This window comes from Pygoscelis adeliae, unplaced genomic scaffold (genome assembly GCF_000699105.1).
Source record: "Pygoscelis adeliae isolate BGI_AS28 unplaced genomic scaffold, ASM69910v1 Scaffold407, whole genome shotgun sequence".
Lineage (NCBI taxonomy): Eukaryota > Metazoa > Chordata > Aves > Sphenisciformes > Spheniscidae > Pygoscelis > Pygoscelis adeliae.
The window spans coordinates 481,465-497,540 of NW_008825251.1; the positions used below are offsets into that span (position 1 = coordinate 481,465).

The 16,076-nt window shown below is 40.7% G+C and overlaps 1 protein-coding gene across 1 annotated transcript in view; it reads left to right on the top strand.

Moving 5' to 3' along the window:
• The first annotated feature begins 413 nt into the window (after nt 1-413).
• RALGAPB (Ral GTPase activating protein, beta subunit (non-catalytic)) overlaps nt 414-16,076 on the top strand; it is a 59,795-nt gene continuing 44,132 nt past the window's right edge. The window contains 8 exon segments of the mRNA XM_009329330.1: nt 414-622; nt 1,307-1,509; nt 5,767-5,930; nt 6,580-6,766; nt 10,630-10,761; nt 11,912-12,090; nt 15,349-15,497; nt 15,608-15,824. Coding sequence (XP_009327605.1) covers nt 440-622; nt 1,307-1,509; nt 5,767-5,930; nt 6,580-6,766; nt 10,630-10,761; nt 11,912-12,090; nt 15,349-15,497; nt 15,608-15,824 — 1,414 coding nt within the window. The 5' untranslated portion in view covers nt 414-439.

The window sequence follows — 16,076 nt, forward strand, 5'->3', positions numbered from 1 at the left end:
GTCTAGTTCTGAGGGAGCATCTGGGAAATTTTCTGGTGGCTTTTCTCTCCTGAATCTTTGGGACAAATCTAAATTAGGGAGTGACTCTGTGTGTGTATTGACTTTACATGGATTTGAAATGCATTAGGACATAGCTAATTAAGTGTCTCAAAAAGACTGCTAGTCCTGAACTGAAACTTACTGTAATCTTTTTTTTTAAAAACAAACAAGCTCACAGCTATATTAAACAAACAAAAAACATACTAAGCTTGAAAAACAGCTGTTGGAATCTCTTCTAGGTCTTCAAATGTATGACACAGACATGTGCATCTTGAATTTTCAAGGGTCTGTAACATGGCAAACAGCCTCAGTTTTGGTAAGTCATGTCATAGACATTTTTATTAATTATGTCTTTCTTCCTTGCCCCCAGGTTTTATTTGGATTGTAGCATAGAGGCACTATGTACTCGGAGTGGAGATCCTTGCATCTTGTCATTCAAAATGATCAGGGTAATACCAGTGTACTTCACAGCTATCCTGAAAACGTGGGGAGAGAAGTGGCAAATGCAGTGGTGCGTCCTCTTGGACAAGCTTTAATTACATCATCCGTTGGAAGTGAGAGTTTACTAAAAACAGACAAAGAAGTAAGTGCATTTCCTTGGAGATCCTAGTTTCCTTCATGCTAGAGTGGAAACGTAATGATTTTCCATAGCCTCTTTTATTTTTCTCTCTTTAATAGTCCAAGTTTTATGAAGTGTGCTATACTTTTATGTTAGTAATCTACATAAGGCTTCTGTTAACAGCTAATTCATAGCAACAGGGTACTTCATGACCTAGTAGTAAGTGTTTACCTGAGCTACCAGGAAGCTCAGGCTAAAGCAAAAAAACCCCAAACAAACTAACACCCTCCCCCACCCCCCCAAAAAAACCAACCCCACAACCAAGGAATTCAGCAGTTAACACAAAGCCTTTCTAATTACCTTCATTTTTAAAGCAACACTATGTGACTTTTAAAGGTCTTTGTATAGTACAAATATTTACTAGAATTTGAAAATCTTACATGACATCAGCTCTTGTGTGTTTTGAAGAGTTCTCTCTACAGGTTAGACTAAAGAGATTCAGGATTTAGTGCTTTGCCATTTATTCATAATCTTCATAATGTCATGATATACGAATTAATGACTTGGTGTTTTCATGCAGTGTATGTTAACTAGAGTTGCTCGTGCCACATAACTACTGTTGTTTTGTTGAGTTAGAACCAATGTGCACTGACGATTGTTTACTTGCTAATATTTATTTTTAATAACTTTTCCTTTGTGTTTGGTTAGGTAAAATGGACTATGGAGGTGGTTTGTTATGGACTGACCCTCCCTCTGGATGGCGATACTGTGAAATACTGTGTCGATGTATATACAGATTGGATTATGGCTCTTGTATTACCTAAGGACTCCATTCCTTTACCAGTTATTAAGGAACCAAACCTTTATGTTCAAAGCATTCTCAAACATCTCCAAAATCTCTTTGTACCAAGGTAAGTGTTAGGGCTAGGACACGCAGGAGGCTCAGGAATTCGAAGCTGTAGTCAGCAGGTAACCTGTCAAAGAGGCCTGATGAGCCATGGAGGCTCTTGATTAAAATAAGACTGTCATTGCAAAGTTAGGAGGAAGGTGTCTCTCCAAACCTGTTTTGTAATTTTCAGTAGCAAATTGAGTTGTTGCTGCTGTGTTTAGGTAATTAGAATTACAGATCGTTCATAGACTTGAATGTTTCCTGTTTTAAGACCTTCAAGAACCATCTCTATTAGATGACTGAAGGGTGGGAGGAAAGGTTAGATAGCATCACTGTGTGACCACGTGCTTGTTATTGTGTAAAACTGAGATAACTAAGAGCAATCCCATGTTTTGTTTACTCAAGACTTGACCACATTTCTGATATGCTGGAGCATCTTGTAGTAAGTGGCTGCTTTGTGCCTGCATCTTGCTGCCTGTTAAATGGGCATAATTATGCTGACTGTCTTTCGCTGGTAGCTCTGAAAGAATCCTGCGGAGGCGTGCTTGCTATTTGACAACCTGGTGTTACACGAGACGTCCTTGGACGATAACGTTGAGATACACATGCTTCTAGGTCTTGGACAAAGTTATATTGTCAGAGTGCTCAAACATCATACTTCATTTATAGTTTATGACAAATTTAGCTGCTTGTTGGATAAGTAAGAGGATATTATTTAATGGTGCCCTGTGAAACAGTACTTAAATATTAGCTACCTGAAATTACTTCAGATCAATGTTTAGTATACGTCTGTAAGTACCAGATCATCTGCTTTTATCAGTATTAATAATGTATCCCTGCAAGTGGCCTTCAGAGTGTTCTGCTGCGCTTGGATCACTTAACTTTACCTGAAGGCTTTGTTAATAAAGGGCTTTGAATAATAACTTGCTATTTATCCATTGCTTCAAAGTCTACTACCTAACCTTAGTTGTCATGGCTCTTAAATTGTAGTGAGAAAGGCATTTTAAATTCCCATTAAAGGATGGTCAGGGCAATGGCACAAATCTGAGGAAAGCATGCTTCTGGATAAGACTTCTGCAGAAGGTTGTCTCTAAGCTTTAATACATGCAGAATAGAATCTACTGTCTGGGAACCTTTATTCCTTCGGCACAGCAGAGAATGAGTTCTTCACTAGTCCGTTAAATAGTTCTTGCTATGATCCCTTGACTGCTTTCGCACCAGGGGCCCTGGTAGCAGGCAGTTCAGTAGTCCTGTTTCTTGCATGCTGTTGGCACAAGCTGCCATTCCACCCTTCTCTCCCAGCTTCGTTGATGGAGCTCGATGCAGGGTGGTAGACTGACCATGATGGCTGTTGAATGAAATAATTAACATCCAGAGACAAGGAGGGCTGAAAAATCATTATTTTAAACACTTCCCCCACCCCCCAGTATAACTATTCTATTGTTTTTCTTTCAAAAGCCTCTGAGATGTATCTGAAATACTGTTTTTCATGGCTGTTGCTGTCAACACTTGATGTTCGAGTCCCTACTCTGTTTTCAAGAAAAAGAACTTAAAGTTCATGTTTTGTCCTCCAGGGAGCTGTGTTCAGAATTCACTTCAACAGGAAGACATTCTATAATGGAAATTAAATGCAGAACTGAGTTGTGCACGCCTTGCTTGAGTGAAAGTGAAGGCTCATGTTCTTATGTGTCTGTGGAGAGGAAGAGGACAATAACTTCTGGTTTTAACGAATTGATGCAGGCTGCTGGTGCTGATGGGCTCCTGTAGAATACTTACCAGGACCTCTAGTAGCAACCTGCATTGAACTATCTCCTGGAAAAATCTCCTGTTCTTGTGTTGAAAATACTAAGCCTTTATTATAAGCCTACGTCCTATGGAGGGTTGTGATTAAAATAGCTTCCTTCCTCATCCTGGTTTCCTGGAAATGATGTAGCTGTTGGTTTGGCTGCCTTAAAAGTGGTGGCCCGGAGTTGGGGTGAGGGTTTCAGACCCTGAGGAGGATGTATAGTTGAGGTGTGAAATGCAGCAGCCTTAAGTGAGCAGTTCAACTTAAATAGCATCTTAGGAACATGTATACACCAAATACAAAGCAGGTTTGTATAAATCATTCTAGTTTGAATGCTCAGCTGAATCAAATGTTTATATGCACAGTCCTTGAAATAGTGTGGTGCTGAAAAATAAGAACAGTGAAACATGGGTGAGTCAGGTTGCCTTTCCTCTGTCTGCCGGACTGACTAGAGAGGGGGTGCTTGCATCCTTCCCTCCAGCACTGACCTTCTGTCCACCCTAATGAAATGAACACTTCTTTTCTTGATGTATTTGAGCAGTCCCCATGCAACCCCCAGGCTTTCTGTCTCTAGCAACCCTACGATATTCAGGAAGCCTTGCAGATTACTTAAGCAGCAGTGGTAGTTACTGCTGTGAGATAAAGTTTCAGTGCTGCAAACTCTTGTTGGAAGCACAGAAAGAAAATACAAGAACTTTCTTCCCCTGCCTCCCTTCCCAGGAGGTTGAGGTGTAGATACCAGGGTCTTCTGTGCAACTAAAATGTCTGGAATTATTTGAGACCATGGAACATGTGGCTGTCCAAGTGTAATAGACACTTTTTTGTAATAACTTCTGCTTCTCATAGGAAATCATGAGAACAATTCTTGTTGCAAACAAGTGTGGGAATGAAAAGGCCAGGTTCTGTAGAAATCCAGACATGAGTCTGGCAAACTTTGGTTGCAGCATTTTGCATTCAGTTGACTTTGTGGACAAGAGGAACTGGTAGGTGGATGGGGACTTCAGAGTTGCCTTTACCAGATCAGCTCAGAATTATCCCATTAGTCATCTTGCATATGGAGCTCCTACATGTAAGCCCCCTTCATATAGATTCCCTAAATCATTAGGGGAACAAGTCTTGAAACAGGCTTTGAAACTTCAAGCCTATCAAGATTAAGGTTATCTCTTGACTGAAGTATCTGCTCTGTTGTTGCTCAGGGGAAAAACAGTGCTATAACCAAGGCAGGGCTTACTTGTCCCAAGCTTTGTTGTTCTATGGAGACTATCTGTTAGGATCTAGCACTAGCATCAAGCAACCCACTGAAGTCCTGAACTGTGACTAGTAGTCTGCAATTTTGCATTAGATACTATCTTGTCTCTTTGTAATTTTGTTTCCAGTACTGTAATACAACATTTATTCTGTCAAGATGAGAGTTGACAGTATTTTTAAAGTGTGTCTGTCAATAAGTGATCTCAATGTGAGCTACTATTCTCTAAGAAAAGTGGATCTCTATCTAGTGGATCAGCATGTTCTTAAGATGCTTACCATGCAACATGACTTGTGGGTTACACCACATTGAAAATGTTTGGTAGGAATCTGGTAATACTACTTAACAGTCCAGTGGAAGGTAATATTTTATGATTTTTTGGTCATCCTTTCAGTAAGTGGTAGGAGGGATGAGGAAATGGCTTACAAGTTGAAATATGGCTTCCATATATTGCACGCTCCAATTTGTAGTCTCCTCTTCCACCCTTTTAAACTTTAGGCTTCCTCAGCTTTGTTACCAGTGTCCTCAGATACTGTCCAGAATGTTTCATGTTACTATTTTGTACGTGTTCTGCCTTGCCCAAACTAACTGATGGGAAGAGAGCGTGCTGCTTCTGCAACACTTCATGTTGAGTGACTCAGCAGTGACAGTGTGGAACTGGTTGTTAATATAGGGAAAACCTTGATAATATCAACTTGTTCCCTGTCTTCCTTACTTATCCCCTCTTCCTTTAATCTGATTTTCCTATTTAGTGACCCTCTTCTAGATTTTTTTTTTTTCCTAAATCCGAAGAGTTGGGGGTAAGAGTTGGATCTACATTTGGAAGCAAGAGGAGAACTAGGAAGAATTTAAATTAGTTTGCTAACAATATTTTCTCCTAATTTTGCCATTTTCCTTCTGATTTATTTAAGTAACAATTAGTAATGTCTCAACTACATTCTCATTGTTTGGTCTAAAATAAATTCCTTTGGGATAATGGGTTGTGCTTGCTCCAGTTAGTGTTCGCTCTATGGCGGTGAGTTCTGTGTCATGTAGAGAAGAATGTCACAGTACATCTTGTACTCATTAAGGCAGTTAAGATGCTTAGAGACAGAGTTAGGGTGCATAGAAGCATATTAGCTCATGTTCTTGGCTTTTGTTCAATAATATTGATGTTTCCTCTTGTAATTGCTCAAAGTTCAGATTATTGTATACATCACTTTATAGTTCTTGTTTAGAGACTCAAGTATTGTTTTCTTCTCTTGCAGGCCAGACCCAGGATCTAGTCAGATTAGATTGTGCTTGCAGGTTTTGAAAGCTGTCCAGAAACTGGCTCGCGAATCGACAATTATGGCAAGAGAAACCTGGGAGGTTTTGTTATTATTTCTTCTTCAGATCAATGACACGCTTCTAGCAGCTCCAACTGTGCAAGGTTCATGTTCAACTTCCATTTGGTTCAATTACTGGAAAAACCTTTGGCTCTGCTTGATGTTGAACTGCCAGGGGGATGGGGGAAACCTGTTAAAAGCTCTTAGTAGCCACCAAAGTACAATAGCTCGCTCCTAAATCTGCTACACTACTCTGAAATAAAGCATTGTCAGAAAAGACTGAATGATTTGGAGCTGAGTTCTCCTGAATGTATTTTTGCAGAACAATGACTCTGTACAGGAACAGTTCATAGTGAAGGGTTGCAGATAATATTGTTCCTTATTTGTTTCACTGAAACCCCTGTGTGTCTTGCTGTTTGGCCTGCCTACTGGAAAATAATATTGTCAGTTTATACCTTTTTTTTTTAAAAAAGGCATCAATGTAGATAGAGTTCAATAGAAGGCAGCCTAAGATCAGTGAATTCCCAGTGTCCCTTAGTGACACACGTATGTGGCTGCGCTTTATATATTGTGTTTGGTCTTGTAAAAAGGCTAATTTGCTGTAGGAAGCAATCAGGAATCACTCTTAAATGAAAAAGATGAAAAAATGAACTTAAGAATCTTTATGCACTTAAACTGAAACTGTCTTGGGGAGATATTTGAAGTTATTTAGATTGAATACTCACTGAAGGCATGCTTTGTTTCTCTTACAAGGTGGCATTGCTGAGAATCTGGCTGAAAAATTAATTGGCGTGCTGTTTGAGGTGTGGTTACTAGCTTGTACACGGTGCTTTCCAACACCACCTTACTGGAAAACTGCCAAAGAGATGGTGGCCAACTGGCGACATCACCCTGCAGTAGTTGAGCAGTGGAGCAAGGTCATCTGTGCCCTTACATCCAGGTAGGAGAAATCTCATGGAAATAAACACGCGTGTATGGGAATGATTGTTGTTATACGTGTTTTTCTTTGGAGTTGCTTATTTGTGGAACGCACAGCAATCCAAAAGTGAATGAGCAAAACAAAGTGAGAGATCTTGCTAGTATCCTTGGCTTTTACTGTTTGTGTGTGTGTCTTCGTTCTGCAAGTGAAGATCTGAATTGGATCGTCTCTGTTATTGTGTAATCTCAGCATCTCTCTGATATTTAGCACTTTACAGTGTGTATATTAGTCTCCATCACTGTGACTCTTCATCATGTCCCGTGAAAAATGGGTCATGAATATTGGTGTAGCGTTATAGTCTGTATGTTTAATGGCAGTCACCACCAAAATTACTAGGTGCTTGTTATTCCTGCATGTTGCTGTGTTTGAGGTAACTGTTGGCCTCTGCCTCTCCTGCCCTGCGGAACTGAAGCTGTGCTATGGCCGCCCGGCGCTTGTGCCCTGGCAGTAGGGATGTGATGGGCCAGAGGCAGGCTGCAGGCTCTCCTCTGGGCAGTGGCACTCCTCCAGAGAGTATTGAGGAGAGCTGTACCAAGCCTTGCTGGGCATGGGAACAGTGAGGACTTTTGGGCTGTGGGAGAGGTTAGGCTGTAGCAGAAAGGCCCTGGAGAGTGAGGGGAGTCTCAATACCCTTAATACTGGGGTCTTTGTGGTATCAAGTCTTTGCAGGACAAATCTCAGCCTCTTGGAGGAAAGAACTAGATTAATTGGTGAGGAGCAGGGGTCTAAGTCTCCTCCTCCCAGCTCTCCTGAGATGTCAATAACCATTTCTATGAAAGTTCAAAGATGTATTAAAATTGCCGGGAAAAATTCAATAGTATGCTTTTCTGCAAGGGTTTATTTTAACACTGAAAACTTCTGCTTTTGAATTACTTGTCAAAATTCCAAGTGTGGATAGATATTCCCGCCCCGCCCGCCCCCCCCCCCCCCCAGGTTATGCAGCTACTTGTTAAACCTGTGGGAAATAAAGCTGCAATACAAGTTCCATGTATTTCCCACGCTATTTCTTGAGCTATTTTTAGCTCATTAGATTTAGCGTTGCATAACACAAAATATTTCATGATTCACTGATCTGAAAAGAACAGCTCTGTCTCAAAACATGCGTTGGTGTTCTGCTCCATGCACTATGCCCATGCTTCATCTTCCACTGTTGACTAATAGTCTTAGTTCTGTTGATGCATAGTAATCTGCAGGTTTTCTGTAATGTTTTAGTCTGCTGTTCAGTGATGTTGGTTTACGCCTAATACATAGAAAGCTGAACTTCTCTGAGGCTAACTTTATGTTCAGTGGTATTTTAAGCTGCACTTTTAACACTTCAGTGAAGCTCCAGCTTCAACAGTTAAAGTGCTGTTTTAGTAAACAGTTTTCTGAATTGGGTTATTAGCAATAAGCTGGGAGTAAACGTCTCAAAGCCATATGGAAGTTATATTTGGAAATCTGTACACATATGCAGTGTTTAACCTGTATCCATGGCTATGACTTCATAGCCAGATGAAACTAGGGTCTTACTTGTGTTGCCATACCAATAGATGCTTCTTTTACCCATCTAGGGTGTTTTAACTCTAATTTAACTGTCTTGGATGTGTGGATTGCAATTTGTTTCTGTTTTCAGTCATTTGTGAAAATGTCCCAAATTTCAGTTAAGATTTGGCCATGCTCCTTTGAAAACTGATTTCCTGCAGCTCATAAGGGGAGAATTGTGAAGTAGTGCAGTCTACTGCAGAAGAGAGATGTGGGGCATGACTTAGCATGGGGTGTGCCCAGACCTTTCTGGGTTTGTCAGAGCTAGGTAATTCCTCAGCAAAAACCTGCTATGCGGTGATGCCTCTGGGGCACTAAATGTAAATGGGTGCTGGGGCATCAAGTGTGGCATACTGGAAAGCAGTTACTGCTTGGTACAGGTGTGTGCATTTCTGGTTTGGACTTGAAGAAGGCCTCGTGTCCTAAAGCTCACTTGCTTTTCTGTCCGAGCTAGTTACTATGATAGCCTGTGATTTCAAATACCCTGAGTGTGTTTTACATTAGTTGGCTGCAAGTTACTGTAGTGCCCAGTGCTGGGCGAAGCGGGAGATGGTAATTCAGCCTATTTAACTCTTGGTTTAGGAGTCAGCCATAGACTTCTGCTTTTCCCCCATTTCTCCTAGTTGTAATGACTTTATCTCCGTAAAACTATATATCTTTATAAGTGGGCAATGGTGAATGGGACATTTCTTGTCCATTACAAGCAGCTCTTAGCTTAGAAATAAGGACACAATAACTGAAGCAAGAAGTGGTGCTAAAAGTGAGTTTAGCTTAGGAAAAGACAAAAACTGACTTCTGGGAATGCTATGATATTGAGAAGGTGCAACTTAGATCTCTTCCATCCTTTTAGGGAACACCAAGATCATAGATCAGTTTCCCTGATCAACGTAAGTTTGCAAAGCTGGGGATGAAGGAGGGGTCAAATCAGACAGCAGTGGCTCACTGAAGGTTATTGGTGACTCGTCAGGTAGTTACAGCACTTCTAGAGAAAGATCTCCATTTACCTAAGCCATTATCCTCATGATATTGCATTGCTGTGAAGCCCTCTGCGGGTTTGCTCTTCACTGTTCTGCAACTCCCAGCTTCTGCAAAACGTAGAGCATCTTTTTTGAAGAGCTTGCTACTCTGTGGATTGCAAATCCTGTGCTGCTTGTAGGATAGTGTCCTGGTTTCGGCAGGGATAGAGTTAATTTCCTTCCTAGTGGCTGGTACAGTGCTGTGTTTTGGATTTAGGATGGGAACAAAGTTGATAACACACCGATGTTTTAGTTGTTGCTAGGTAGTGCTTACACTAGTCAAGGACTTTTCAGCTCCCCGTGCTCTACCGACTGAGCAGGCTGGAGGGGCACAAGAAGCTGGGAGGGGGCACAGCCAGGACAGCTGACCCCAACTGGCCAAAGGGACATTCCATACCATGGGACGTCATGCTCAGTACATAAACTGGGGGAAGCTGGCCGGGGGGGGCCGCTGCTCGGGGACTGGCTGGGCATCGGTCGGCGGGTGGTGAGCAATTGTACTGTGCATCACTTGCTTTGTGAATTATTATTATTATTACAACTACATTACTACTACAACACTACTACTACATTATTGTTACATTACTACTATTACTACTACATTATTATTACATTACTACTATTACTACTACATTATTATTACATTATTATTTTATTTCAATTATTAAACTGTTTATCTCAACCCACGAGTTTTTCTCACTTCTACTCTTCCAATTCTCGCCCCATCCCACCAGGGCTGGGGGGGCAGTGGGCGAGCAGCTGTGTGGTGCTCAGTTGCCGACTGAGGTTAAACCACAACAGATGGCACCGAGCGTTGCTCAGTGGGCTGGTGTAAACTGTAAGTCATCAGTAACTTGGAGTTTAGACCTGTAACCTAATGTGACTTGCCGGTGTCATTGGACACTTCAGCTAAAGAGCCGTGAGGATAAGGGCTTAAATTCCTTCTCCCCCCCCCCCCCCGCTTCTTACATAACATCTTGTCACTTATGTGTGTGCCTGTGTTCATCGGTAACCCCCCTGGCTAAGCAATGGGAGAGCTGCTGTGGGGTGTTGTCTTAACAGCTCTTGGATTTGGTTGGACCTTTGGGCAGGCTCTAAGGTGTGTACCCTTCAAAGCTTTAAGAGCTGAATATTTGTATAAAATAGGGATCCCCAGGAAAACTTGGGATGTTGTGTTGTTGCTTGTGGGCTCACCTGTGGACTGCTGATACCTTTAAGGCTCAAATGCACTGTTAAATTTTTGAGGAGTATTAACTGAATGACAGATCTGTCTGACTTGCTTTCTAGATTGCTGCGTTTTACATATGGACCTTCATTTCCTCCATTTAAAATTCCTGATGAAGATGCTGGTCTGATTCCTCCTGAAATGGATAATGAGTGCGTTGCACAAACTTGGTTTCGCTTTTTACATATGCTGAGGTATTGTAATTACAGCCATCCATTGTTCATATTCTTGCATTGTTTCTATAAATTTGCATGACAAATGAAAAATTTCTCTGGAGATTGCTAAGATTAAGCACCTAAATAGAATAAAGTGCGAGAGTCTTGTTGTACCAGTGCCCTGCAGCAGTCCAGGGCAAGGTTGTGAGTGGGTTGTTCAACTTTGAACTCTTTGACTCTTTCAGAATGTAAACTGGTTCACTTAATTAAAAAATTTTTAGCTATTTGGCATTTTGGAGGATCTGAAAAACAAGACTTCAATACAATTTTGTTTCTCTGAGAGCAAACAGGAAAAATAGAACAATAGCTCTAAGATTCGTACTGCTTCCATTTATTCTCCAGGGTGTTAAGTTTAACCTACAAAAGGTTATTTTTAAAATGGGTGTATCTCTTTGTTTCTAAGAGATACAGTTAATTTTAACATCCATGTTACTCTTCCTTAAATGCACAACAGAACCAAGTGGCATGCTTGGTTTTAAAGATTCTCGGGAATGGCATGTTCTGAATGGCCAGAATAATAACTCTTTTATATAAACATTATGTACTAATTAAAGATAGATAAATGTTAGACCGTTCAAAATCTACTACTTAACTAACTAACTAAAAAAAAAAATCTGTTCTTTTTCTTCATTTGTGAAGTCATGTCACAAGTACTGTACTCTTCTAATCTGGAACTGCTGTTGCAGGATTTGTATCAGTCAGGAAAAATTGTAAAAGTTTGAGCAACTCAATCCCTTTCTTGTCACTGGTTGTTGGCAATATTTAATTCATTGCTTACCCTTTGAGAATAATTTTAACAATGTAAGGACCTCTTAAACTGAGTTCAAAAGACCTCATAAGTAATTAATATTACTGCAATCGTGGGATTATTCTTTCAAGTGTATGCTCTGGTTCATTGGATCTCAATAAAATTATTCCATGTATTTGGGTAATGTTCAAAAGGAAGACAACCAGGAAGTTACAATTGGCTTCCTGTGATGGAGTAGCAGCTAAAAGTATATTGATATCAGATGCTGTTTTGTGTTGTTGTTATTTAAATGCCTTAAACTATTGCATATTTAAGTATTTTTAAAATCCTAACAGCTGTTCTTAAACTGACTAAAATATATTTTGCTCTCTTTGTGTGCAGTAATCCTGTGGATTTGAGTAACCCAGCCATTATTAGCTCTACCCCCAAATTTCAGGAGCAGTTTCTGAATGTGAGTGGGATGACTCAAGAACTGAATCAGTACCCCTGCCTTAAACATCTGCCTCAGATATTCTTTCGTGCCATGCGTGGGATCAGCTGTTTAGTGGATGCGTTCCTAGGTAATGCTTTTGTCTTACCTGTGGATAGCTAGGAATAGTAACTTAATCATTATTTTATTCTCTTTAAATCAGTCTTCTCCATAAATACAGCCATAACAATTTATCATTTGCAAGTATATCCTGGAATTCATCAGGTCACTTTTAAATTACCATCTGTATACACAATAATATTTGAATGCATGAAGTTGTAGATGGCCTTAGTTTCAAATGCAAAACAAATAAATCTGAAGTCTAAAATAAAACCAGCCATCTCTTTCCCCAAACAAGGCTGCTTTCTCTTTTAGTCTGATCACCAAAGCAAGTGTTATGCTTTTAGCATGTTGTGAGTGCTGACCACTTTGTTTATAAACTTTGTGGCCACAGCTGTGTATAGTGCCTGTTTTTGTAAGGTCCTGAATTTTGACTGCCATCTTCAGATCTTTATACTACAAGTGCCGGTTTCACTTAGTTTATGATTAGTGGGTTACTAGTACTGCTGAGAAGAAAACCTGTGTTTCTTTGTGTCTACTGGCAACTGAGTAGCTCAAATTTGACTGAAGGGTAAAGTAGATGTAAGCGCTGGCTGGTAAGTTTTAAGTAACACTATATAGCGCCTGAAATCTAAGGCATTGTTCTTAGTATGCTTCAGGCTTATTAAAAATTCTTCAGAGATAACATGCTATTGTAAACTCTGAAGAGCTGCCTTTTTTGCTTAAATCTATGCAACAAATGTTGTCATCTGCCAGAAGTGTGAGCTGATGCGAGACTGCAGAAGACTTGAGCAGATATGTAAACTGTGTTCAGAAAAATTTGGCTGTGGAATTAGACTGTCAGCTTTTACATGTTGTTTGTCTTTTGGAAAAACCTCAATGGTTTAGTCCTTTTAGGCAAAGCACCTCAAGATCCTTCTGTCTCACTGAATTATAAGATCCTTTTTACTAGAAATATATTCTGTGTTTCTGTAAAAATATTGTAAGGAAAAGGTTTACCGGTACTGTATTCTCCACTGCAAACAAGTTTTTGTCACTATAGATTTCACTTTTATAAAAATAGCTTTGTTTAAAAAGTTAAGTGATGTAAAAGAGCAAATGGTCATTGTTCTTAAGCTGTAATATTGAATCTTGAAACCTGTTGTTCTTCCAGATGTCTTGCCACCAATTTTAAGGAATTTTAATGATTGCTTTTTACTAATATCAGATGTGAGATTTAAAATATTCAGTAGTCTGTCAAATAATATCATAATTTGTTAAAAGAGGATTGTATATAGGCAATATATGGAAAAACAAACAAAACAGTCTTACGAAAACAACCCTCTTGCTACTCTGTCAAACTCTGTCTTCCTACCTATGATAATAGGATTTGGCAGTCTGCTCTGAAACAGTAATTTAAAAAAAATAAGTCCAACTGAGCATTGGTAGAAGGTGTTCCTCTGAAGTATCTTTTACTGGCTGTGTAAGCTGAATTAAAATTTTTTTCAAAAAGCTGTTAAAAGTAGTATGTATTGAGACAAAAAATACTATACCCAAGGTTTTTGTGAGTGTGGTTAGTAATTTTCAGTGAATAAAATGGTTTTTAATGTCAGACTTGTGAGGGGGGCATCCTGCAGTAAAGGCAGAGGAAAAAGCTGAGCAGCAGTTAGCTTTGCAGAGTGCATGCACCTCTGCTGGGGTAGCTGTTGTAGTGCATTTCTCTTGGACCTTAAAAATAGTCTGGGGTTCATATCTGAGACTTTTAACCCATGAAATGTGTGGTAGTCCTTTTTGTGTTCTGCATCTGGCTGCCTGAGACTCTCTTCCCACTGGGGCGACAGTGATCACGTACAAAACTCCTTGTCTGGATGCAGTGGTGGGGGGGTGTGGTGGTGTCTGGGGCTGAGGTCTCCACACTGGCCAGCTGTGGAGCGCTTCTGTGGGCCCCTGGCAGCCCAGACTCTCCTGTAAGCATGCCAGCAGCTTTGCTGTCTACATGAGCTTTTGATAGGGTGTTGAATCGGAGACTTCAGACTTCTGAAGGTCTCACGTAGCAAGATGAAACACCTAGGGTGATGATACCCCACCTGGCGTTCAAAGGCAAAGACTGCAGACTATGATGCACTCGGGCACAGGAGAGCTCTTGGTGAAATGAAATTCAAGCTGTGGGTGTGGATGTGAGAGTGTGCTCAGGCAGACTTCAGAGCTGTGGTATGGACCCCTTCAGCTACGGATAGTGGGAGATCTCATTGCCTTCTACCCCGAGTGCCAAAGCACACTGTTTTTTATCTCGCCCTCCCTGATAAGTACTTACACAATATGTGTGTTTGGCAAAATACTGCGTCCTCTTTTCCAAAAAAGTGTACCAAAACAATACATTTCATAGTGCATACTCTGCCCTCTGCGTGGGGTGTAACACTAATGGTTTAGCAGGAGTGAGTTGTTCTGTAATGTGTTACAAAAAGTACTTGTGTGCTTTAATTAACATGGGCAAAAAAAATCTGTGTCAAATCTTCAAGCACACTGCAATTCCACACTTAATTTTTCAAATGGGGTGTGAGGGTGGGGGTATTCATTAAAATGGGAAGAAGTGGTGTTTGTCGCTTCAGGTTTTGCAGAGGGCTAGTTGCTTCTGATTCTGACGAGGAAGAGTAGCTTTATACACCACGAGTATTTCCCTGAAGCTGTGTAAAGACTGATCTAATGTTCTGCTGCTGCCACAAAAATTATAGCTTGCTCTGCTTTCTTACCCCATCTCTTGTGCTGACTTAGTATTTGACTGTTCAGCAAGCTCATTCAGCTTGCAAAAACAGTGCAAAACTGCATGGTGGATGGGTTTAATCTTAATTTAGTGAGCTAAGTTGGCTTTGAAGGGTCAGACATCTTAGAGCTGTCTCAAGAACGGGACGTGGGAGGTATGGCTGGGAAAGAAAGGCAAAGGTGAGAGGCAACTGAATTTTGGCAGGAATAAGCTGTTAAATTGGCTTTGGCAAATGAACCTTGCCCCCTTCCCTCTGCCTGCTCCTAGAATTGGTCCTCCTGTGTGCCATTTTCCACGTTCTTAAGGTGTGAGGTTCTTTGGTGTTTTTTAATCATTTGCTGATCTAATGCAAGCAGGGTTTTCTTTCGCTTTTCTTTTATTTCTGCTAATAGTGAAAGGGGGAAGATGTTTTTCTTACTACCGCTGTTTGGGGGGGGGCGGGGGGAAAGCTAGCCTATTTACAGAAGGCACAAATGCTTACTAACTGGGCTGCTTTGTATGAGCCTATGGAATACTTGCTGAAAGCTTGCTTTATCTCTTGATCTACAGGCATTTCACGACCCCGGTCGGATAGTGCACCACCCACGCCAGTAAATAGGCTGAGCATGCCCCAGAACACTGCTATCAACACCACTCCACCCCATAACCGAAGGCATCGGGCAGTGACTGTGAATAAAGCAACGATGAAAACCAGCACTGTAAGATTTCATGTTCTGTATTTAAGGAGCTGCCCCTTTTGATAGTTTCCTCGGTTGGAGGAAGTAACTTCCTTCCTTCTAGGAGCTGATCTGTTCTTCTGTTCAAATAGGTAACTACTGCACATACTTCAAAAGTGCAGCACCAACCCTCCTCTACTTCTCCACTCTCTAGCCCAAACCAGACAAGTTCTGAGCCACGGCCACTACCAGCTCCTCGTAGGCCAAAGGTTAACAGCATCTTGAACCTCTTTGGATCGTGGTTATTTGATGCAGCATTTGTTCACTGTAAACTTCATAACGGAATAAACAGAGACAGCAGCATGACTGGTAAATATTACTGAAAAATATATGTACACTTTTTTCCTTGTTTTATTGACATTTCCTACCTGCAAGATTAACATATGCATAATAAAAAAAAAAAATCTGAAGTGCTGTATTGTGGTTAACCCCTCCCAGCTGAGCCAGCACCTGTTATTAGCTGAGCAGGTGTTTGGGGGCTTTAAAATTTAAAAAAATCACTTTTTACTATTAAACACTCCCTTGCTCTAACAAGCATGGCAATCCCAATTATGCTAGTGG